This window comes from Salmo salar, chromosome 11 (assembly GCF_965601325.2).
Source record: "Salmo salar chromosome 11, fSalSal1, whole genome shotgun sequence".
NCBI classification, from domain to species: domain Eukaryota; kingdom Metazoa; phylum Chordata; class Actinopteri; order Salmoniformes; family Salmonidae; genus Salmo; species Salmo salar.
The window spans coordinates 18,076,391-18,100,713 of NC_138301.1; the positions used below are offsets into that span (position 1 = coordinate 18,076,391).

Below are 24,323 nucleotides of genomic sequence, written 5' to 3' on the forward strand. Positions count from 1 at the left end.
AGCAAGGCCATTAGCAGCCGGAATAAGGCAATTATAATTATTATATTCAGCCCAAGGGCACAATGGCCACTGGCCGCAGAAGGCATGGATTTTTTTTAGGGGGCATTACAGGAAATTCAAGGCATCAAGTGTTGGTCAAATTATGAATGAGAGACTGATGAAGTGTGTGCAGCCTGCACATTAAACAAAGCAGAGCTCATGCCTTATGTTACTTTTTTCAAATCATTAAAGTCTCATCATGCAGCATTAGAATGTATTAAAAATCTAAATATATAGCCCAACGTTTGTATCACAACTGTTTCATTGTTAACTGCTCAACATAGAATAGCCGCACGTGCGCACTCCCTCATAAATCATTTGGAGAAATTATCCTTTCTATGTTGATTCAGCTATGTCCAATTGTATTCTTCATACTATAAAATAATGCCACGGAATTCTAAGCAAAATCTTATCTGCTAAATGAACTTGTGTAGCCCACAGCCATATGGCATAGCCAGATCAGGGCCTAACATAAGGACAACTCAGAGTATACTATTCTGTTCTTCTGAAATAGACTACATTTTCTTCATATCATGTTTCTTTAGACCTGTCTAAAATAAATAGTGGATTTATTGTGATGGTGTAGGCTATATTACATGGCTTTATTAGACTTCTTAAAATAAACATGTTCCAAAGATCTGCATTAGTGGCTTGCAGGCTATGCGTGGAAGCCAGGAGATGCTAAACGTGTTAATGTTAATTAACGATCAATTACCATGAGACCAGCAGTAATTTTCTTGACAATCACCGGCTGACAAAATGTAATGATTCACAGCCCTAGTCCAAACCAACAGATCCACTCTAGGAAACGTTACAGGACTTGCCTTTTGAACACATGCAGGTGTAGATGGAGCTTGTGGAAATCCAAGATGTCGCTGTTGAAGGAGTGATCATCGGCTCAAGTTGCTTATGTATAAAAATGAATCAGGATCTAATCCACAGAACCAGATGGAAACCTACACCCTTCATTACCAAGAGACTACCACTATAATTTCATCTCTCCAACTATGGCATCAGGATTCAACGTAAATGCCATGGTGGATATTAAATGAGTGAACGGCCGTGTATAAAATCATAGAACAGCACATTGAGCCAGCGACAGTAAGTGAGTGGGTGGTGCTGGGGGGTTAACGGCTTGCCTGCCAGCGCGAGACCTCTCATCTCATCAATAAGTCGTCAGTCCTTCTGCCTGGATGCCGCTCTGCCCCCCACCTCCCGCCTCCTACGCTTCCTGTTCCCTGGCCTTACTAAATTACCCCTCAGCACCAAGGCCACAGAACGGTGGACTACACAGACACAGCAGCATTAACCCTTTCTACACTACAAGTCTAGTCTGAAACCAGGAAGAAAGAAAGCATTGTATTTGTGACAGCTGTGTACTTTAAGTACCAGGGCCTCTGTACCGGCAAGACAATTATCCTGACAAGCTCTCAACATTTTGCATGACACCCATCAAAAAAGACAGCAATGTCAAACTCTGGAGGAGAGGATAATGTCAAAATAAACACCATGACATCAGAAAACAAGGATAAGCTCAAATCCCCATTTCCATACAATCAGAACACATCATAGTGCAAAGCTGAGAAAATCCCCCTTTCAAGAGTTTAGCACTGTCTGTACATGTCCAGGATATACCTCAAGTTTCAGCTCGGAGCAAAACCAGCTTACCGGCCAAGAAATGTGCAGACACATGTACTAGCCTGGCTCTCATAACCCTGAGTCAGTTTCCCCCATATGAAAAAGCTATTGGAAACCACTCTGCATAGCACTCTTCCTTTCTCTCCCCTGTAAGTGGCCCAATAAATAAAGCCACAGGTAGGGATGTACTGTGGGGAAACACCCAGCAATGTGCAGGTATCCCATTCTGTTATATAGCCATGCCAGCAATATCTCTGGCTGTAAAACAGTGCACTCCTCCTCCATAGAGCTGAGTGGGTAGTAGTGAGCCACACCATTGTGTGTGTGTGTGTGTGTGTGTGTGTGTGTGTGTGTGTGTGTGTGTGTGTGTGTGTGTGTGTGTGTGTGTGTGTGTGTGTGTGTGTGTGTGTGTGTGTGTGTGTGTGTGTGTGTGTGTGTGTGTGAGTAAATGGATTAATATCCCACAGTAGGAACCACAACACATCTGGTTGGCATGGGACGCTTTAGTGCCAGCATTAGGAAACTTTTCCCAGCAGCACTGAGTGAGTGATTTGAGCATGTTCCAGTTGGAGCTTTATGAGCAGTAGGTGAAAGCAGGTACTGGGGTTCTTCTCCCATGAGTCAGCTAGGATGGTGGAAAAAGCCAAGGTTTCTGCTTTACTCATGGGTTAATGTCCACTAGATAACTGGGAGGGTATGACTGGGAAGTGAGGATGAAATTATCCGGAAAGACACACTGTACAGTGAGGCTGCTTTGGTTGTCACAGTGTGTCGTAAATTCACAACAGAGACTATTTCACACCTGCGGGAACAGTTCAGTCATGGTCCTTAGGCCCAGGGCCTTGTTTTCCCCTCACCTGAGGTGATGTGGCTTGGCACTGTAGCAGCCCAGGGTTCAGGGTGGTGGGTACTGGACACGGCTGCCTGTGTTTGCTCATCACAGCCCAGTCATGCCGGTTGTTTGCACAACGCCTCCCACACACTGTGGGAAAAATCTCATATGGCTGGCGGATTGGGCTGGGAAGGATGGGCCCCTGTGTGTGTGTGTGTGTGGTGTGTGTGGTGTGTGTGTGTGTGTGTGTGTGTGTGTGTGTGTGTGTGTGTGTGTGTGTGTGTGTGTGTGTGTGTGTGTGTGTGTGTGTGTGTGTGTGTGTGTGTGTGTGTGTGCCCACACACTCAGGGAGTGTCACGTCTATTACTGAAGTCGTTGAGAAATGGCCTGAAGAGTAGAGCCCTGCAGTATAGACTCAGCTCTCTCTGTCTGTATGGCCCTGACTGCAAGTCTCAACAAATACAACAATATAACAGAGAGGAAAGGAGAGAGGAAAGGAAAGGAAAAGAGAATCCGCAAAAAATATGATTATTCCGTCTTCCGCCAGCCCTATCTGTAATTAGCTGGTGGTGGTGCACGTGAAGAATGGCCCAGCTGATAGCTTAGAACGTGTGTGCGCACATGCGTGGGACTGTGGGGTCTGCTGCACGGCTTGCCCATACACTCACACACGAGCACACACACACAAGCACACGCACACACACACGTGATACACAGTATCTCTGCAGACTTCCGCAGGCCCTGCTGTAAGCCAAGCCAGTAAAAACAGAGAGGATTATGGATCAGACTTTACAGGTTAGTAAGTCATGACAAGCACCTCCAGCAGGTTCATAAATCAGATGGGGAGACTCCATGGAGAGGGCTGAATTACACTTAGGCCACACATCATACATTTCACACCGTGTGTGTGTCGCACAAGTCAAACATAAGGACTATGGCATTACAAATCCAGCAAACAGATATTTCTTATTAGCCCACTTCAGAATTAGTCATCACCATTTTACCCAAAACCCATGAAATCACAAACTAAAGACAATCTACGAAAACAAGGACTGTAATAATGTACGCTCACTCCTACAGTGGTTATAACAAACAACCACTTGAGGCAAACAACAAATGTCTTTGCTCAGTGTTTAGTGCTACGCAATTATCAATCTGATTCCTAAATGCCAAACAATAAACAACTCACGAGGCCATTAAATGAACAAAACTTTTTGTCCCGCCGTCTGTTGAAGACAATAGAGGTTAAAACTACTTATCCTGCAGCAAAAGTACAGGCTTTTAAAATATAGAAGACAAAGTTGAAATGAAAGCAGAGTTAAGTTAGCAATACAATGTAAAGGGCTTAGAGTTATTAAAGTATGTTTCCGCAGACACACTGAGCACAGAAACCAGGGCACAAGCTAGCATCAGAGGTGGCATGGAAACATTCAAACCACTACACGCTCATGGCCGCAATGGTCTTCCTGGTGCGACAGTTTCCTGTCCTCGTGGTTATAAGAAGGAATCGAAAAAGAACATTCAGAACGGTCTAGTGCTGGGCAAACACGCCATAACAAACACACACTAGTATCTCAAAGAGAAGAAGACTAACAGGCATAGTTGGAGAAGGCAGAGTTTGTCAGTGCAGGAAATTATGAATCTGATGGTGAACTTAATGAGGCATACGAAAGCCGTTCTGAATGGATGAGAATGGATGTACACATGAAGACCAGAACTGCAGAAAACAACCAAGTGGTGTCTACCACCCCAGGGAGAAGACGACTGTACAGACTGGCTGCTTTGTGTCTTGGGTTGATGTGTATCTGTAATGGCCGTCGTTCAAATGAGACCAAGGTGCAGCGGAGGATGTGTTCATCTTACAAGATTTTAATAACCGAATGAACACTATACAAAAAGAACCAAAAAACGACCAGCAACAGTTCTGTCAGGAACAAACTAAACAGAAAACATTCACCCACAAACCCCAAAGGAAAAACAGGCTGCTTATGTATGACTCTCAATCAGCAACAACGATCTACACCTGTTCCTGATTGAGAGCCATACACGGCCGAAACAAAGAAAACCACCAACATAGAAAAAGAAACCTAGAACGCCCACCCATGTCACACCCTGGCCTAACCAAAAATAGAGAACAAAAAACCCTCTCTATGGCCAGGGCGTTACAGTATCCTACAAGCTACTCTCACTATCACCCTGCGTCTCCTCTACAGAGACTCGTTAGAGACTAGCTACATCAACATGACCAAAGTAAAAGACCAGTTACAGGTTGAGAGAGATGGTCTTCAGACAGAGCTCCCTGTCCTGGAGTTGAACAAGCCTGGGATGGAGGTGTTTTAAATCCAGTTTGTACTACATCTCTACTGAGAAGAGAAACTGGGTGGAGAGCAGACAGGACTGTGAGCTGACCTGGTGGTCATAAAACAGCAGAGAGGAACAGGTATTTGTCAACGGATTCTGGGAAGTCTGGATTGGTCTGACGGACAGAGATGAAGAGAGGATCTGGAATTGGGTGGATGGCACACCGCTTACCACTGGGTACTGGGCAAGTCGACAGCCTAATAGTCATCTAGGACGGGACGAGGACTGCGCTGAACAATGGCCACGTCCTTCTCCTGTAGAAAAAAGCTGGCATGATGCACCATGCAGCGAAGTGCATTTCTGGTCCTGTGAGAAATCGGCCTAGACGTAACTAAGACTTCAAACCCAACTAAAGTTAAACTCAACTGCTCTCGGACAGGACGTCATTAACAAAGACATCAGTGCTGGTGCTTAGTTACACAAATTAATAATGCTAATTAATTGTGCTTAAACATGCACTGTCGATTTCACTTACCGTATTGTTTATGGTCTCTTTCTCCATTTGTAGTAATGGAGTGTCAAAACTGTCATTTTCAAATTGAATTAATAAACTGTATTTCAAGTTGTATTAATAAACTGTAATACTGTATAAGTTTGTTCCTGTGAGTCTGTGTGGCTGTGAGTCTCGTGCGTGAAGAGACTCCAGGTTTGAGTGGTAAAGACAAATTCAATCTATGGAGAAACCTGAGACTGCAGAAAGGCTAGAGTCGACAAGCAGAGAGAGGGGGGAAGCAATAAACCAATATTATTAGAAACCAGTCTGATTTATCAATGATCCAGTGCCTCTAATTAATTAGATACACATTTTATATGAAACTACGATTCACACACCTCTGAAGGTTTAAACATTACAGTCGCTTTTATGTAGCGGTAAGCCCAATGCTCTTCAACAGTCTATATAAATGTGGTCGGTGTGAATTAAAAACGTGCTCTGTTGGAAAACCATAAAAGGGAGATCTAGGAGAGTTGTTGATTTGAGTTACAGCCAGTCGATGCACATCAGTGAGGTCCAGTACCAGTGGACTGAGACGACAGAGAGAAAGTCAGGCTCTGCTGTTAACAATGCAGAGGGTAACACTGCCGGGGAAAAACCTATTTCAGCCTGGACCAGGAGGGAGGGAGGGAGGGAGGGAGGGAGGGAGGGAGGGAGGGAGGGGAGAATTTCTGACCAGGCTTCACTCCAGTAAATCCCTCCACTGCCATACTGCAGAGGTCTGGGCAGTGGCTCGTCTCCCTCTCCTTCTTCCTCTCCCACCACAGAATTGTAGGACACGAGCCTGCCAAATATGCTCAACACTGCAAGTGCCAGAGCTTTGGCAGGACATTGGTCAATCAGGGGGAACATAGTAATTACACTGTCCATAGACAGAATACAAGGAATGGGGCCAATACAGCCATTTCAACCATTCAGGGTAACCCTGTGTGTGTGTGTGTGTGTGTGTGTGTGTGTGTGTGTGTGTGTGTGTGTGTGTGTGTGTGTGTGTGTGTGTGTGTGTGTGTGTGTGTGTGTGTGTGTGTGTGTGCGCGTGTGTGTGTGTGTGTGTGCGCGTGTGTGTGTGTGTGTGTGTGCGCGTGTGTGTGTGTGTGTGTGTGTGTGTGTGTGTGTGTGTGTGTGTGTGTGTGTGTGTGTGTGTGTGTGTGTAAATCAAAGTGTACTATTTGACACTTGCTTGATGAATCCGTCTTTCAGTGCTCTGCTAGTTTACTGTGGTTATCAACAGGACGGCAGAAGTGGGCTGAATAAATCCAGAAAACATAAATCCAGAAAACAGCACCATTTGAAATGCTCCCTGACAGCTCAGTCAAAACAAGAGCAAAACTAGAACTGGCAATCAATAGAATAAACTACAAGGAATACGCCACAGTCCCTGAACACAGCAGAAATAGACATGGCCGTCAGTAAAACTGTATGATCCTTACAGACAGGGAGCTTTATTAATCGTGGCGGATATCTTCTGATGAGTGAGAAAATGTAAATGTATGTCAAAAGGATCTCCAATCTGATGCAGATCTGATGACGTACACAGACATGAGTTACACACCGAGGACATTCATACAGATATTTACTGATGTAAAGTTTATTTGTGTTGTGTTATTATGTCTTACAATGTGATTGCTTGATTACTCTGATTGCTCGCAATCCACATTCCTATCAACATTGTTGATTGGCAATAAAAGGTTTCCAATTCAAATGCAACAAAAAAAAGGGCTTTACAGCAGAAGCCTGGCAGGGTTATGACCCTGTTTCATTACGGCCCTCTAAGCTTCATCCACATGGGTAGGAAAGACCATAAGCCAGAAGTCTCTGGTCACATTAAACCTTACTATTCAGCAGTGAGAAAAAGTCAGGGTTGAAGGTCAAACCAGTGAAACTGATGAAGACGAAAGGGTGTCAGGAGGGCCATTAAGTCCTAGCTTGTCGTCAAGGTATGGAGCAGAAGAGAGGAGGGATGGCCACAGTAAAGTGGTTCTGCCATTAGACTGGGGAGAGAGGGCGGGTGAGGGGACAGGGAGGAAGACGGAGCCCAACATGAGAGAGGTCAGGACCTTCTAATCTCTTATAAAAACGCCTCGTCTTCTGAGCCTTGACATCCCTAATGGAACAGACCGCTTGGTGACTGGTCCAAAGCTCCGGAATGTTCAGTGAGGGAATATGCTAACCGCAAGATTCTCCTTTAAATATCTTGGAATTCTGTGCTTGTTTTCGTCATTCTTTGTTGACGTTGTTCTGTCTTCGCACACTGCATAATCATGTTCATTTTGACAAAGTTGTGGTGAGTAGGGTTTTTGCTGAATCCTAGCGTTAGCAGAGCTATTGTGGTCTCAAATCCATGTCTTCCTTCAGAGCAGCACGGTTGTCACCGAACATGACTAGTTCAACAACAAAAAATACATCTAAAGGCCTGTCTTTCCTGAAGATGTATTTACTGTGGAGGTTGTTTTCACATTACCTATCTGCTAGTAGAATGTATTCTCTGTCTATTTAAGAGCAAAACAACTGCTTTCAATTCTATTTCTGATACCCAGCTCTCCACAGAATCATTTTGTGGTCTACCGCATCCGTCATGTAGCATGCCACGTGGCCATCTGACCAAGTTAATTAGTGGCAAGCCAACAAACACAAGGTCAAGTGACATATGGTCAAGTGACATGCTAATTAATTGTCAACAAAGAAGCAGCTTCCATATGCAGACATGATGAAGACTAAGATGCATTACTAGACATGTAACATGTAATTCCACAGAGAGGCTGAGGTTGAATGGAAGGCTAATCCAAGACACCAGACAGTTGACCAACAAATACGGTCTGGTAGTAGTCATATTAAACACCACACTAAACCCAACCAGAGATGTGAGTTAGTAAGAGGTAGCGGGTAGCATTGCTTTGCACTGCTTAGATTTTCTTAACTTTGCTCTGCTCTGCCTTGCATGTTACCTCAGAGTGTGACGCCTCTGCCCTCGGGCTCAGCTGGCTCTGGCTGACAGCACCCGGTCAGGGCCCCCACCCAGGGTTACGGGAACATTTAGGGTAGGACTGGGCTCTCTGGCGGCCAGGCAGTCGCTCCAATTACAAAGCCACAAGTCCTCAACGGCTGACTAGGGGGATACACGAGTCCCATCTCCCAAACGTCTGGAAAGACGAATGAAGGTGGCAACTGATAACTGATGAAATTGTATGCACTCACTACTCACTCTGGACAAGAGCGTCTGCTAAATGACTAAAATGTCAAATGTAATGTGCCGAGATTTGAAGAGCCCAGGGGAGAACAGAGTACTGATCTACCTGCCATCATCTTCTGGGCCTCATAGGGCTCCATGTAGCCATCGTTCTCTGTGCTGGTCTGGGTCACCTTCTCAGTGGTGGCCTGGGTCCCCCCGTCCTGCTCCGCATCAAACGGGTCTGCATAATCATCCAGGATAATGAGCTGGAGAGAGAGAGGGAGGGAGGGAGGGAGGGGAGGGAGGGAGGGAGGGGAGGGGAGGGGAGGGAGGGAGGGAGGGAATGAGAGTAGGTGAGAAAAGATTAGAATACATTTAACTGCTCTGTTTAAAACCACAACACATTCCGGAGCCCAGGGAGTTACATTTTCTCCTCGTCTCCTGCCTCTGCAATGTAACTGGAACCTTAGGAGAGGAGTGGAGGTGACCGTATTAGTGGTAGTACCCGTCTGGGCTCTGCAGGAACATGTGATCTCCACACGTCACAACACCCAGACAGAAGATTAAGAGAGAGAGAGACATAAATAACAGTCTCTTCCTCCGTGTGTCTCAGTTCCACCATCTCCTCTTTAGACTTAGTGCTCCCTTCTATGTCTAATTATACCGTGGCACTCTGACAGTGCCGGCTTTTCAAAGAGCGGGGAGAAAAAGAGGACAGCCCGCAACTGGTAAACTGTCTTAAAGAGAAACAATTCTGCAGATGTACAGGGATTTGGCTGCGAGCCATGGCTAATTGCAGTCTTGCTCTCTTTACTAAGAATGTCTTGCAGAAGCTGGCAATTAAGTGGACATCCTGTCCTGAGCCCCAGAAATACAGCCAACTCTTAGGGTATCAAAATGACTGTCCACACACAGTTTCAGCATCTCTGGCCAGAGCAATTTCCTGAGGCCCAAGAAAACTTCTCCCCTTTACATACAGAATTCTCTTCCAGATAACAAAGTAAATATTTCAAGTTCTCTCCCATCTGCCATGTTGGACAGGGAGTCCAAAGAGAGAGGCTGACCAAAGGGGGTTTGGACCAGAGGGGTGTTGGACTGGATACTACCAGTACCAGGAGGTGAACATGCATGGGCTATCTTCAATTGGGACTCTTCAGAATCAATAGTGGTGCCAATCTGTTCACCCAGCGGGCAGACAGACGGACTGGAGGAGTGGGGGGTGCTGGGTCCAAAAACTGAGAAACAACTCAATTGAGACCTACCCTGACTAAGTCAACACACACACACACACACACACACACACACACACACACACACACACACACACACACACACACACACACACACACACACACACACACACACACACCACACACACACACACACACACACACAAAATGTGCAGACAAGCATACTGTACATTGACAAGCACACACAGGACACATATGCACAGACAATCACACACACGCAGTCAAGCACACACACGCACACACAGGAAAGGAGTCGATTGGCACTACACCCCATGAGTCATACATTAGCAGGAAGGGGTTGATTTTCACTCTAAATAAGCTCTTCAGTCATCTAGTGGACAGAGCTGGGCAATCCTAGGGTAAACTAGGCTAACGCATGCCATGACTGTACCGCCAACCAACCAACTGTCCTTAAACATAACCACAGCCCTTCCTCCACACCCTTCTCAGGAATACAGCCCACAGGGGAAGACACCTGCCAAGCCTCGCAGGTGGGGACTTTAAGGGGAATTGAGGAATCCAGTACAATACAATCCATTTCTAAAGCATTTCCCCAACTCCAGGGGTTGACAACACCTGGGAAAGCACCGTTCTTCCCCTTCTGATCCAGTTTTGATTTTACTGAACAAGATAAGATACGATAAACAAAACTGAAACCTTTCAAAGTGCAAAGCATTAAAGAGTGAAAGTTCACCTTGGATGATGCAATGCTGCGTAGGGTAAGAGGAGCGGATGATTTATAGGAGGTAGGCGGCATATGCTCTAACAGATCACCTACACAAATCGGTAGATTAGTCCCCAGGCAGGTTTAAAAAAATACCCTTAAAATGTGCTTCATACTGGCTACAGTGTGTTATACACCGATGGCCCGCCTCCTGCTTTTCCATCTGTTTTCAGGACATAACATAACTAGGACTAGTTTGCCACAGCGTAATTATGGGTTCCTCCTCTGTTTTTCTTCTGTGATATTAAAAGAGGAAATGCATCCAATGCAAACACTCATTTGGCTTGTTTTTCTACCACAAATATAATGCATCTCACGCACAACTTTAAATCAATTCAGCCAGTCAGGTTACAGATGTTCCTGTCCCTGACACTGAAGTATTCAACGGTTACAAATGGCATGTTTCCGTCACATGGAGTATCTTTATCCACTTCACACTATATACCACCTTCGGTCTGTGTCCGTATGGATACAGTAGCACAGCCCAAACCAGATACTAAGTAATCCTGACCAAAACAGGGGAGAGTGTACTTACAGCCAGCCCAGAGGACTGGCAACCCAGTCTGACTGAACACATTCCATGTGGGAGAGAGCAAGAGAGAGAGCCTCAGTGCGTTAAGCTGCCTCTGTAGGGCAGGCAGCAGTGTAGGCAGCAGTGTATGCCAGGAGCCGTCTGTTTGTCCACGTGGTAAACCCAGCAGAGAAAGCCTGGTTTAGTAATTAAGGGAAACTGTGCCTTATGACTGGCATGCCTTCAACCCCATACTTACTATATCTTGGTGTATATGAAAGTAGATATTCAACGACTCAAGTCAGTGCCCTCCTCGGAGAGGGCACGATAACTGTCAGTAGGACAGTTCTACTCTACATCCTCATTCTACACCTTTCCCTTGTTAGTGTACTGCCACAAAGCTGTAGCTAGCTTAACGACGGATGGCCGCCGTGCCCACAAACATTATATTGGATTGTGTGGTCCTGTCATCAAACAGCAGGGACCAAAAAAGATTTATGTATTAAACAAAGTGGAAAAGAACATTGCAATCAAGCCAGACATACTGTATATTTAGCCCTGTGACTGGTCTTGTTCGCTCAATCATTTGCCACAGTCAGCCGATGAAAGCTCTTTTTAGCACGTGGTAATGTTGCTGCTGCTGAGGGAGAGAGGAGAGCCATTGTGCTTGTCCTCTGGAGCCTGAAGCGGAGGATGATACTGAGGCTGGTTCTGGATGGCAGTGTCCTGCCTCCCACCACCTCTCCTTATCACTTAGTACTAGCTACCCCACCAGATTTTCATATTTTAGAAGAAAAAAAAAATTCTCCAGAGATTTTAATTTGTGTGTCGACAGCGATTTCTCTGCCTAAGATGCCAAGAAACAGCCTTAAAAAAAAACGTAGAAAACAAGCAATGGAATGGGCAAACTACATTCCATTTGACATTTCTCCACATCAATCTTACAGTTCCATATCCATTATTCAGTAAAAATGTATTTAGGGGAAATAAGCAAACAACTCAGTGCAAATGAAAGTAAAAGTTGGCAGTTACCACACTACGTGGGTGTTGACTCCCCTGCCTTGGGCCACATCTAAAAAGTATTTGGGAGGAGGGGTTCAATTAGTCTGAGTGTTTTTGGGAGTTACCCCTTCTCTGTAACGGTCCCGCCACACTGCACTAATGCTTCCCAGCTGGAGGAAAAGGGAACATGGAGAGAGGGGACCATCAGAGACGAGGCTCTGCCTGCCTGCCTGCCTGCCTGCCTGCCTGCCTGCCTGCCTGCTTCCCTACCTGCCTTCCCGGGGCCTCCCTGCCTACCAGTTTCCCTGCCTGCCTTTCTGCCAGCCCGCCCGCTTCCAACCCTCCCTGGCGGCCTGCTTGCCTGCGGACCCACCATCTGTCTGCTGGCATGTCAGGGTGTGTCAGGACCACAGCCAAGCCACCACATGAAAGTCAAATTCACCCACAGTGAGTGCAATACTGCAGTGCTTCTATATAGAGTGCTATACTGTATGTGAGCTTTTCTAAGCAGAGATGTAAGCTGTGAGTAGCCTAACAAAGCAACCCTGTAGACTTATGACATCTCGCCCCCCCCTGGAAGCAGTCAGGACATATCACTACACTGCAGCAGCACAGACAGAACATACTTAATGACTCCCAGCCTGGTGTCGTGCTGAGCTACCAGGTTCACCAGGTCTTACACCTGCAGCTGCTTAGATAGCCAGTCAGCCATAGTAGGAGAAATAGCCCCACACTGCTTAAAATACATTGCAGCTCTCAAGGAATGAAATCTCTTTCGAATCAGTGTGAGCCTAGTGAGAGCATTATCTTAGGAGAGAGAGTGTAACAGGCACCTGCCACTTGGCATTCCACACAGTTAGCAGAGAGAGAGCTTCTGAGATTACAATTCAATTGGGCTGCAGTCCTCCATTATTTATTTATGTATTTATTTATTTATTTAACCAGGTAGGCCAGTTGAGAACAAGTTCTCATTTACAACTGCGACCTGGCCAAGATAAAGCAAAGCAGTGCGACAAAAACAACACAGAGTTACACATGGGAAAAACAAAAGTACAGTCAATAACACAATAGAACAATCTGTATACAGTGTGTGCAAATGAAGTAAGGAGGTAAGGCAATACATTTTCCAATAGTGGCAAAGTAATTACAATTTAGCAATTTACACTGGAGTGAGATATGCGCAGATGAGGATGTGCATGTAGAAATACTGGTGTGCAAATGAGCAGAAAAACAAAAACAAATATGGGGATGAGGTAGGTAGTTGGTTGGATGGGCTATTTACAGATGGGCTGTGTACAGCTGCAGCGACTAGTAAGCTGCTCTGACAGCTGACGCTTCAAGTTAGTGAGGGAGATATAAGTCTCCACCTTCAGTGATTTTTGAAATTCGTTCCAGTCATTGGCAGCAGAGAACTGGAAGGACAGGCGGCAAAAGCAGGTGTTGACTTTGGGGATGACCAGTGAAATATACCTGCTGGAGCACGTGCTACAGGTGGGTGATGCTATGGTGACCATTGAGCTGAGATAAGGTGGAGCTTTACCTAGCAAAGACTTATAGATGCCATTAAGCCAGTGGGTTTGGTGACTAATATGTAGCGAGGACCATCCAACGAGAGCATACAGGTCGCAGTGGTGGGTAGTATATGGGGCTTTGGTGACAAAATGGATGGCACTGTGATAGACTGCATCCAATTTGCTGAGTAGAGTGTTGGAGGCTATTTTGTAAATGACATCGCCGAAGTCAAGGATCGGTAGGATAGTCAGTTTTTACGAGGGTATGTTTGGCAGCATGAGTGAAGGAGGCTTTGTTGTGAAATAGGAAGACGATTCTAGATTTAACTTTGGATTGGAGATGCTTAATGTGAGTCTGGAAGGAGAGTTTACAGTCTAGCCAGACACCCAGGTATTTGAAGTTGTACACATATTCTAAGTCAGAACCATGCAGAGTAGTGATGCTAGTCAGGCGGGCGGGTGCAGACAGCAATCGGTTGAAGAGCATGCATTTTGTTTTACTAGCATTTAAGAGCAGTTGGAGGACACAGAAGGAGTGTTGTATGGCGTTGAAGCTCATTTGGAGGTTTGTTAACACAGTCTCCAAAGAAGGGCCAGATGTATACAGAACGGTGTTGTCTGCGTCGAGATGGATCAAAGAATCTCCCGCAGCAAGAGCAACATCATTGATATATACAGAGAAAAGAGTCGGCCCGAGAATTGAACCCTGTGGCACCCCCATAGAGACTGCCAGAGGTCCGGACAGCAGGCCCTCCGATTTGACACACTGAACTCTATCTGAGAAGTAGTTAGTGAACCAGGCGAGGCAGTCATTAGAGAAACCAAGGCTGTTGAGTCTGCCGATAAGAATACGGTGATTGACAGAGTCGAAAGTCTTGGCCAGGTCGATGAAGACGGCTGCACAGTACGGTCTTTTATCGATGGCGGTTATGATATCATTTAGGACCTTGAGCGTGGCTGAGGTGCACCCATGACCAGCTCGGAAACCAGATTTTATAGCGGAGAAGGTACGGTCGAATTCGAAACAGTCGGTGATCTGTTTGTTCACTTGGCTTTCGAAGACTTTAGAAAGGCAGGGCAGGATGGATATAGGTCTGTAACAGTTTGGGTCTAGAGTGTCTCCCCCTTTGAAGAGGGGGATGACCGCAGCCACTTTCCAATCTTTAGGAATCTCAGACGATACCAAAGAGAGGTTGAACAGACTAGTAATAGGGGTTGCAACAATTTCGGCCGATAATTTTAGGAAGAGAGGGTACAGATTGTCTAGCCCGGCTGATTTGTAGTGATCCAGACTTTGCAGCCCTTTCAAAACATCTGGATTTGGGTGAAGGAGAAGCGGGCGAGCTTGGGCCAGTTGCTGTGGGGGGTAGAGAGTTGTTGGCCGGGGTTGGGGTAGCCAGGTGCAAAGCATGGCCAGCTGTTGAGAAATACTTATTGAAATTCTCGATTATCGTGGATTTATTAGTGGTGACAGCGTTTCCTAGTCTCAGTGCAGTAGGCAGCTGGGAGGAGGTAATCTTATTCTCCATGGACTTTACAAATATCCCATAACTTTTGGGAATTAGTGCTGCAGGATGCACATTTCTGTTTGAAAAGGCTAGCGTTTGTTTTCCTAACGGACTGTGTGTATTGGTTCCCGACTTCCCTGAAAAGTTGCATATCGCGGGCACTATTCAAAGCTAGTGCAGTATGCCACAGGGTGTTTTTGTGCTGGTCAAGGGCTGTCAAGTCTGAAGTGAACCAAGGACTATATCTGTTCTTAGTTCTACATTTTTTGAAAGGGGCATGCTTATTTAAGATGGTGAGGAAAGCACTTTTAAAGAACAACCAGGCATCCTCTCATGACAGGATGAGGTCAATATCCTTCCAGGATACCCGGGCCAGGTCGATTAGAAAGGCCTACTCGCAGAAGTGTTTTAGGGAGCGTTTGACAGTGATGAGGGGTGGTCGTTTGACCGCGGACCCATAATGGACGCAGGCAATGAGGCAGTGATCGCTGAGATCATGGTTGAAAACAGCAGAGGTGTATTTGGAGGGCAAGTTGGTCAGGATGATATCTATGAGGGTGCCCATGTTTACGGATTTGGGGTTGTACCTGGTAGGTTCCTTGATCATTTGTGTGAGATTGAGGGAATCTAGCTTAGATTGTAGGACGTTAGAACTAGGAAAATAGACCAATCTTCTTTCTCCCACACCATCACATGCAGACCAAGTGGATCTAACAGGCAATTATCATATAGAGCATCTGGGGCCATAAAAGGAAGAACATTAAAGTCTTCGTTTGTGGTCATCGTATAGGATGATAGGGTTTTGGCAGTATGCTGCATCAATGTATAGCTTCCCCCCCCCACATCCAAACTTTATTGAGATAACTATGCCATTCCGTCATTGACATTTTATAAGCAAAATCCAACTCCTCAAGCTATAAACACTAAAAAACAAATAATAACAAAAGTAAACTACCATTGGATGCACCAGATAGTCATGTGTGTGCGTGCGTGTCTAATATGACAGCCAGCGGCCCTGCCAGCCATCTGAGTAGCCACCTGAACGACTGGTGACAGTCATGTACTGTGGAGACGTTACACGGAAATGTGACAAATGTCACAGCTTGTCCAGAAAGGATGAGGGATATCAGAGCTATTGGGGGCTGAGGGGAGGAGGAGGGGAGGGGGAAAAAAGGGACTGGCATTTGTGATTTATGTCTCCACGCCACAGGGAATTTGAGCCACTGATAACCTAATACAACTCAGGGCTTAGCTGCTCGATTGAATTAGGGCGTTTCAAAGGGCTCTTTTTTGCTGCCATAACTCTTTTGTTCTTAAGTTTGAAAAAATGATATCAGAACTGTTTACACTCCAGCATGTTTACACTCCTGTTTAGACAAATATTAATTTTAAAAGGGAAATTTAACAACAGATAACATCACACTGCCTATTGCTGACTGCTCCAACTTATCTTCAACTAGAAATACAGGATACATGCACTCAGCTCAGTTCCAGTCATCTGAAGCTAACAGCTTGGCATCAAACATTGCCACAAGGCAATTTACCAAAGCAGAACCAATTGCAACCTCTGTTGTTGACACAATACAGCTTCTATCAATAAGATACTTGTATGATTCACAGATGGGAGAGGAAATCTGGTTAGGACTCAATGGAACCCCGATTGAGAAGCATGATTCCACCTGGGGGCTATATTCCTCTCAAACGAGTGAAAAGACAGTATAGATGGAGCTTTCCCACTATACAGCTCTGACGTTAATGAAACTTTATTACAACATCTCCTAATAGACCAGGGTTGTTGGCCTGGGAATCAGCATGTGGCTCTATGGGCCTCAACAAGGACGTGGCAACGCCAACCCTGAATGCCTACTTAAGAGCCAGGGAAGATAGCTGCTAGCTAATCAAATGGATGTTTTCCATGAGTACCCATTGTTTTCAATCAGCCACAAGCAATAGAAGCTACAGTAGAGCAATGCTAAGTGGAGGAGAGCACTTCTCATAAGTAAAGTGAAATCATGTTTGTCTCCTTGCAGCTGAATTAATTTGTCAGCTTTGCTTTTAGCCTTATTAAAGCACTCTCAGACTCAATGTTCCGAGGTTAAAGCATGTTGCTTGTTTAGTAAAGGCTGAAAAAAAGAGACAAATATTAATGGCAAGAGAAGACCTGTAGAGAAACAATTTGTAGAGAAACAAAGCGTTCAAGAACCTATTCTGCTGTTCAGATTATAGATAATTAGTACATGTGGTGACACTGGGTACAAAAGAAAACATATTTAGACCTCCCTTCTCCCCAACATCTCCCAAACATGCATTTCCCCAGTCATAGATGACTTGCTTTAAGGGAGTGAGGATTTAGGAAAGAGTGCAGCACATGCTACTTCAACCAGCATGCTCCCTGTGGTGAGGGGATCCGTTCTAGCATCTCCCTTCTTTGCACTCCAATGTGTTCAGCCATCACTCTCACGTGTCTCTCGGTCTTTCCCCCAGTCAGACATCTGTGTTGTTCAAAGCACAGCTCACACTTTTTCATGTTAACCTATTTATTAGGTCTCGTTAAAGATTCAGACCACATAAAACAGGCTTCTGTAGATCTCTGGGCTGCTGCACATGTGGGGCGGCTTTTCACACGGCAGCCGGGAAAAGCCCGCTCTTTTGGCACATGGAGATGTGGTTTAGTGCGTCATTGATCATATACTTTGCATGGGAACACATCTAGACGCAACGACAGTGACACCAATACCCTGCAACACAGGGCAGTGTCACAGCGAGAAAAACATCAGAGCTGCATTATAAAAATGGGAGAAAAGAGAGCAGCACTTGACACTTCGCCTTGAGATAAGAGAGGTACATCACACCACTGTGTGCAGTGTTCCCCTCCTACACTTGTGAGTGGGATATAGGTTATGCAGCAGGCAGGGCTATTCAGACCTCACAGGAGTCATGTTTTCCCACACACAGGAAGGACAGCCACACTAGTCACACTGTAAATCATTTTGATCATCTGCGGAGGGCTGATACGCTCATGATAATATACTTATACTGAAGATCTGTACCTTCATGTCACGCTGATGATCCCTTCAGAAAAAAACTGGATTTTCCTGCTATGAACAATGCATTCAACATTTGTGAGGATGTTTTACCAATGCAGTTGAAAGTTAGTGACAAAAGAATGTTACGCTGACAGTCTGCCACAGTATCAGCTTTCCGTATTTTCTCTTTATCCCTGAAGTGAGAGTCAAGGTCGCAAGTCGTTGCTCTGACAATGGCATATGGGTCCTCAAAATGTTACCAGGGAGCTGCTGCACAAACTTGTTCTGTATTGTTTTTTTGTTTTTTTAAAGCACTTTCTATTCTCATTCCAAGGTTCTAGAAACCCGAGTGACACAACACATATTGCGTAACGCAGAACCAAGAGCCACGTGGCATGAACAGGAAAACAATTTGGACAGCAGAGCAGCAGGCTACTCACTGAGGCTGAGCCTTAAAAATAATCATAATAATAAATAAATGAACCATTTTCATTTCATTTGAGCTTACTGAGCCTGAACAGGTGCTTCTCTACTTCTAATGTAATATCACCTAACGTCAGGCCAGAAACCCAGGCGCAATGCTTCACCATCCTCCTAGTCTCACAGGAATACCTGCTGTACTCTACCTTTTCTGTACAATCCCCTATTTTATTCCCTTTTTTAGCCGATCATCCCTTTCTATGAAAGAATGTCTCTTCAACTCTTTCAGTTCTCTGTGCATTCAAGTGTGACTAAGTCCCACCTTCTCCCCAGAGAGCCCTTATAGCACACGGAGGACCTCGGCTGGAGGGTGGCTGGCCCACATTCAGGCACTGTTCATATTCAGCAGATATTCAAGATTAACACTTGAGGATACGCTTGACAAAATCCAATTTCCTTTCTCTGCTCTCTTTCCCTCTGAAATAGATGTATGACTCTTTGAATTTAAGGAAGAGGGACTGGTGGTTAAGTTGTGTGGAGGAATGGGCCAGTTGTTGATCCACTAGAGACATAAAAGGCTGAGGCGCACACACACACACACACACACACACACAGACTTACAGTAGTTTTGTTTGCAAGAAACAGCCTTTGGTAAATTGTAGTTTGCTATGCTAGGGAAGGGGGCAGGAGACAAAAATGACATAACTACGAAAAGTAACGCTTGACATAAAAACAACAATGTGAATCCAGTGGGCATGACCTTTTGATTTGGGTGTGTGATTTATATAGAGTAGGGAAAACAAAACGAGGCAGGCCCAGGAGCCAGCAGTTCATAAACAAAGCAGGGAAGTTTGATGTGAGTAGGATGACTTGATTGCGGTCGGAAGCGACGTGGCCTCAGATAGCCTTTGTGTGGCGAGCGTGTACAGAGAACGCGGCACGTCAAACCCAACAGCTCGGAGACTGTCAATAGAACTTGCAGGCAGGCAGGGTGGAGTCTGTCACCCTGCCATCGCTATGGGGCTTTCCACCTCCCATAGCAGAAGAGAGGGAAGGAGTCTTTACACGGAATTCACTGCAGCCTGACCTGACTAGGAGGTCCCTAACAGAACACGACACCACAGCTTTGTATTGACAGTACAATGTCACAATCACAAACCCCTTGCCAGTACAGTTCTCAAGCTGCAGCATGAGGAAATATTAACCCTGCCTGGTTATATTTTAGCACAGATGCAAGAGCAGAGTCAACATTCCCAGACTGTTTGAGAGTGGCGAGCTAGCGGAGACTTGCCCAGCCCCAGTCAAAAGGGAATGTCACCAAGTTGTAAACACTTCCCGTCAGGAAGGGAGCACTTCCTTAATCCTGGAGCAACCCTCTTGTTCTTTATTTTCCACCAAACAAAAGCAGACAGTCAGTGGCCTGGTTGCTTTACCTTTGGTCCAATCACTGCACCAAGCAATTTATATGGTGGCTGAACTATATTAGGCCTACACCTAGAGACAGAGTAATAAAACAAATGTTACATGTCAAACAGTAGTAACTATAGGATATTACAGAAGGGAAAACAGCAGGGCAAACTCTCTAACCTTACCCCTAACAAGATCTGTGTCCTACGAAGCCCTGGAGAGACATCAGTGCCCATTCAGTCTATAATGAGAGGTTTGGCCAGTTCCCCGGCGGTGCCTGTGGCTATGGAAACCACGACCCCACTGGCACACACACACACACTCCAGCCTCAGCACCTGTCAGTGAGCACAGGTCATAGGTCAGCTCCACTGTGAAGGAAGAGCTCCACTCTACCTCCCGGATAGTAAATAGAGAAACAGTGCAGCTTAACTCCCCTCTACACTACATCTAAAACACCATGGGATAATGCCTATGTTCTACACACAGAAAACCCAGCATAGGTCAAATATGGCTAACTACATGGGAAGATCAGCAGTGTTTGGTGTACTCAGAGTTGAGGTTAAGGGCTGTCCTTCTGTTAGCCACCAGTGGGGCGGTTAAAGATACCGGTTAAAGATACCAGTGCTTCACACAGGCTTTCTGTACGTGCCCTAGATGGAATGAAACCTCAGGGCTCAATTTGGTTCCTTTAAAATCAGTGTCTGACGTTGTGCTCACCAACCAGGGCTTCCCTTACAGGCTCTACTACACCGCGTCATTAAACAAAACAGTGCCATGTGTCCACTGACAACTCTCCTGACTCCAGTGGCCAATAACTGCCTGCATACAGGGCCAGGCATTATGTGACCTGTTGGGTTCACATGAACCATGCAGGTTATACAGCTGAAAGCCTAGAGAAATACACAGTGGAACAGCTACAGTAACCCTCTTTAGGGAAAAAAAGAGAAGGGAAATGTCTTAATGCAGGTAGCCTAGTGGTTAGAGCGTTCGGCCAGTAACCGAAAGGTTGCAAGTTCAAATCCCTGAGCTGACAAGGTACAAATCTGTCGTTCTGCCCCTGAACAAGGCAGTTAACCCACTGTTCCTTGGCCGTCATTGAAAATAAGAATTTGTTCTTAACTGACTTGCCTAGTAAAATAAAAACCAAAAGACTGTTAGATTGAATCCTCAAGCTGACAAGGTAAAAATATGTTGCTCTGCCCCTGAACAAGGCAGTTAACCCACTATTCCCTGACAGGCTGTCATTGTAAATAACAATTTGTTCTTAACTGACTTTCTTAGTTAAATAAAAATATATTTTTTTGGGGGGGGTTTAATTCATTAAAACTTTGCCATTGTGTTAAATTGGTTAACTTGTCATCCCGTCTCAACAAGATGTTTTATTGTGACTTACAACAGATAGGTGCAGTGAAATGTGTTGTTTTACAGGGTTAGCCATAGAAGTACGGTGCCCCTGGAACAAATTAGGGTTAAGTTCCTGGCTCAAGGGAACGTCGACAGATTTTTCACCTTGTCAGCTTGGGTATTCGAACCAGCGACTTCTTGGTCACTGGCCCAACGCTCTAACCGCTAAAAGCAGGTGAAGACTCCTCTTAACCTATTGTAAACCTCTAGTCATACACCATATGCTACTCAGGATTTAGAGAATTAGGTATGCTATGCATCATTCAGCTTTCAAAAACAGTCAATTCATGTCGTTATAAAGTTGTATAAACCTCTACAAACAGTCCACATCAATATCAATGCATAATCTCTTTCCTGACCAGATCAACATTTCACAACTGAGTTTTGTCCTCATGTGGTTCCTCCATGTGATCCTGTCGTGTTGTCATCTTCCCCATGCGGAATGACATCATCCTGGTGGGTTGAGGCGGGGTGTAATTAAAGTTAGCTGTGTTGGCCCAGCACCAGCAGAGCTCTAGGTTCCTTCCTCCTAAAGAACTCTTCCAGGATTCCTGCCTGGGCCATGGGAATCTAGAAAGCATATCCTAACTGATTCCCTGTGCAACTGTTAAGGACAGAATATGATACACCCATAAAACATCACAAAAGGGTATTGTTGTTTGGAGAGAAAAAAAAACATGGCTGCCTAGTCCACCTGGAAATGCATGATCTGCTTCTGGAATACAATAGTGGCAGTTGCCAAGGCAGCTGGGATACCTTGAAGAGTTCAACAAATGGATGGCCCTTTTGGACACTTCAGAAAACAATAACATGATTGATAACTACCCAACAGTCCTCTAACTGGACTACAAGGAGATGCTGCGCCAAAGCAATCATCTTAGACCAGGCTCAGCTGGGATTATGGGGCAGCATATCCATAGCAACCAACAACTAGTTTTTTTTTTAATCAATTATCATAATGTGGAAAGTATTCATTTTCTTGTGAAACATACCCAGTGAACATATCAATAAAACATTTATTGTTAATCTTTCATGAAAAATCTAAATGTTGTACCCCACCATGGATCTAACTAGCTTTCAATTCCACAAAGTATCGCTATCTAGGCTTTCTGGTCATCATGAACTCATACTTGTTTTTTAAACTGTATAGTTAGTGTTCTTAAAACTCGGTTGAGCGTTAAAAGTAAAGGGTCAGCATGTTTTAACTTCTACTGTACTCTGTGCCCTCTACTCTGTTTGACTGGACCATATTCCATGTGTACCAGAAATATCCCTTTAAGAATGAAAGAGAACATTTAACCTCCCATGGGTGTTATATCTGGAAATGACTTTCACCGAGAAGACAATTAAGCAGCAATTACAACCCCTTTCAGGTTTGACACTTAGAAAGCAATTCCTTTCAGACTTCTTCCTTGGCGATACAGTGTAAGTAAACAGGCGTGTGTTTGTGTGGAGGTGGGAGTGGGAGGAGAAGTGCACTTCCTGTAATGCTCTGACATTCAGCTAAAGCCAGCTATCAGAACCTGTCAGCTTCCATCCGATAGTAAAACAGGTATGAGACTGCTCATACATCTAGAGACACCCACGCATCACATGATGGATTCTGGTGCCCGTCCAGTAGGTCAGATGCCCGGGTAGTGTTTACGTCTGACATTTCTCCTATCACTACAAGGACTGAGAGAGGAGCAGAGTAGAAAACAGAACAACAAAAGAGCTAACCGCATTCCCTGAAGAGAGGAATGCCAGAGTCAAGGCTTTAAAGCAAGGCTTTGAGATAGTGAGGGAATGAAGATGAGGAAAGTTCAGAACACCAAGCACTGCTAATCTATAGGCCAGTCAAACAGCCTTGATTTACCCACACACACACACACACACACACACACACACACACACACACACACACACACACACACACACACACACACACACCTGCTGGAGGGAAAACACACACAAATTCAATCAGACCATCAAACATCAAACCAGATTAGAACAGATAGCGAAAGACAAAGGGACGCGCGGTAAAGCCGCAGCATGTTTATTCCATGGGAAATTAAAGAGCGTCGGTTCAAACCCCCACGCGCTGTTGAGACGCTACTCGTAAGCTAATTACACACAACTGTCCCTTCAAGGACTCGGCTAAAGAACACCTGATTGGCTCACAGCGCCTGCTCTGATTCCATTATCTGAGATGTGATCTGGGCTGGGGAGCGTTGGGGAGGTTCAGGCAGCTGAGATGTGATCTGGGCTGGGGAGCGTTGGGGAAGTCCAGGCAGCTAAGATGTGATCTGGGCTGGGGAGCATTGGGGAGGTCCAGGCAGCTGAGATGTGATCTGGGCTGGGGAACGTTGGGGAGGTTCAGGCAGCTGAGATGTGATCTGGGCTGGGGAACATTGGGGAGGCTCAGGCAGCTGAGATGTGATCTGGGCTGGGGAACGTTGGGGAGGCTCAGCCAGCTGAGATGTGATCTGGGCTGGGGAACGTTGGGGAGGCTCAGCCAGCTGAGATGTGATCTGGTCTGGGGAACGTTGGGGAGGCTCAGGCAGCTGAGATGTGATCTGGTCTGGGGAACGTTGGGGAGGCTCAGCCAGCTGAGATGTGATCTGGTCTGGGGAACGTTGGGTAGGCTCAGCCAGCTGAGATATGATCTGGTCTGGGGAACGTTGGGGAGGCTCAGCCAGCTGAGATGTGATCTGGTCTGGGGAACGTTGGGGAGGCTCAGGCAGCTGATGCCCACTTGTAGCAGTCATCATTCCAACACGCTCAAATATACATGTAGAGAAACGCCATGCGTATGCAGGGCAAAACAAAGCATAGAAATGAAAGAATGAGTAAAAATGGGATTTTGAGATGAACAACCGAGATTGGCAATTGAGACAGGAATAGGTCTCAAGGACAGGAATAGAACATGTAAACGACAAAACAAATAAGCCATGGTCTCCCTGGCTGCTAATGCATCACTTGACTTTATGAACATCTGAGTCAAAGGCTGTTGAAAAGTACATGGAAGGAAAAGGAAACAACTACGCAATA

The 24,323-nt window shown here is 45.4% G+C and overlaps 1 protein-coding gene across 6 annotated transcripts in view; it reads right to left on the reverse strand.

Moving 5' to 3' along the window:
* The window catches only part of LOC106562138 (SH2 domain-containing adapter protein F), a 118,485-nt gene that overhangs the window by 88,114 nt on the left and 6,048 nt on the right, over positions 1-24,323 (reverse strand). For all 6 annotated transcript variants that reach the window (XM_014126783.3, XM_014126778.3, XM_014126781.3 and 3 more), the window contains exon 2: positions 8,654-8,795. In XM_014126783.3, coding sequence (XP_013982258.1) covers positions 8,654-8,795 — 142 coding nt within the window. The remainder of the gene's footprint in view (positions 1-8,653; positions 8,796-24,323) is intronic.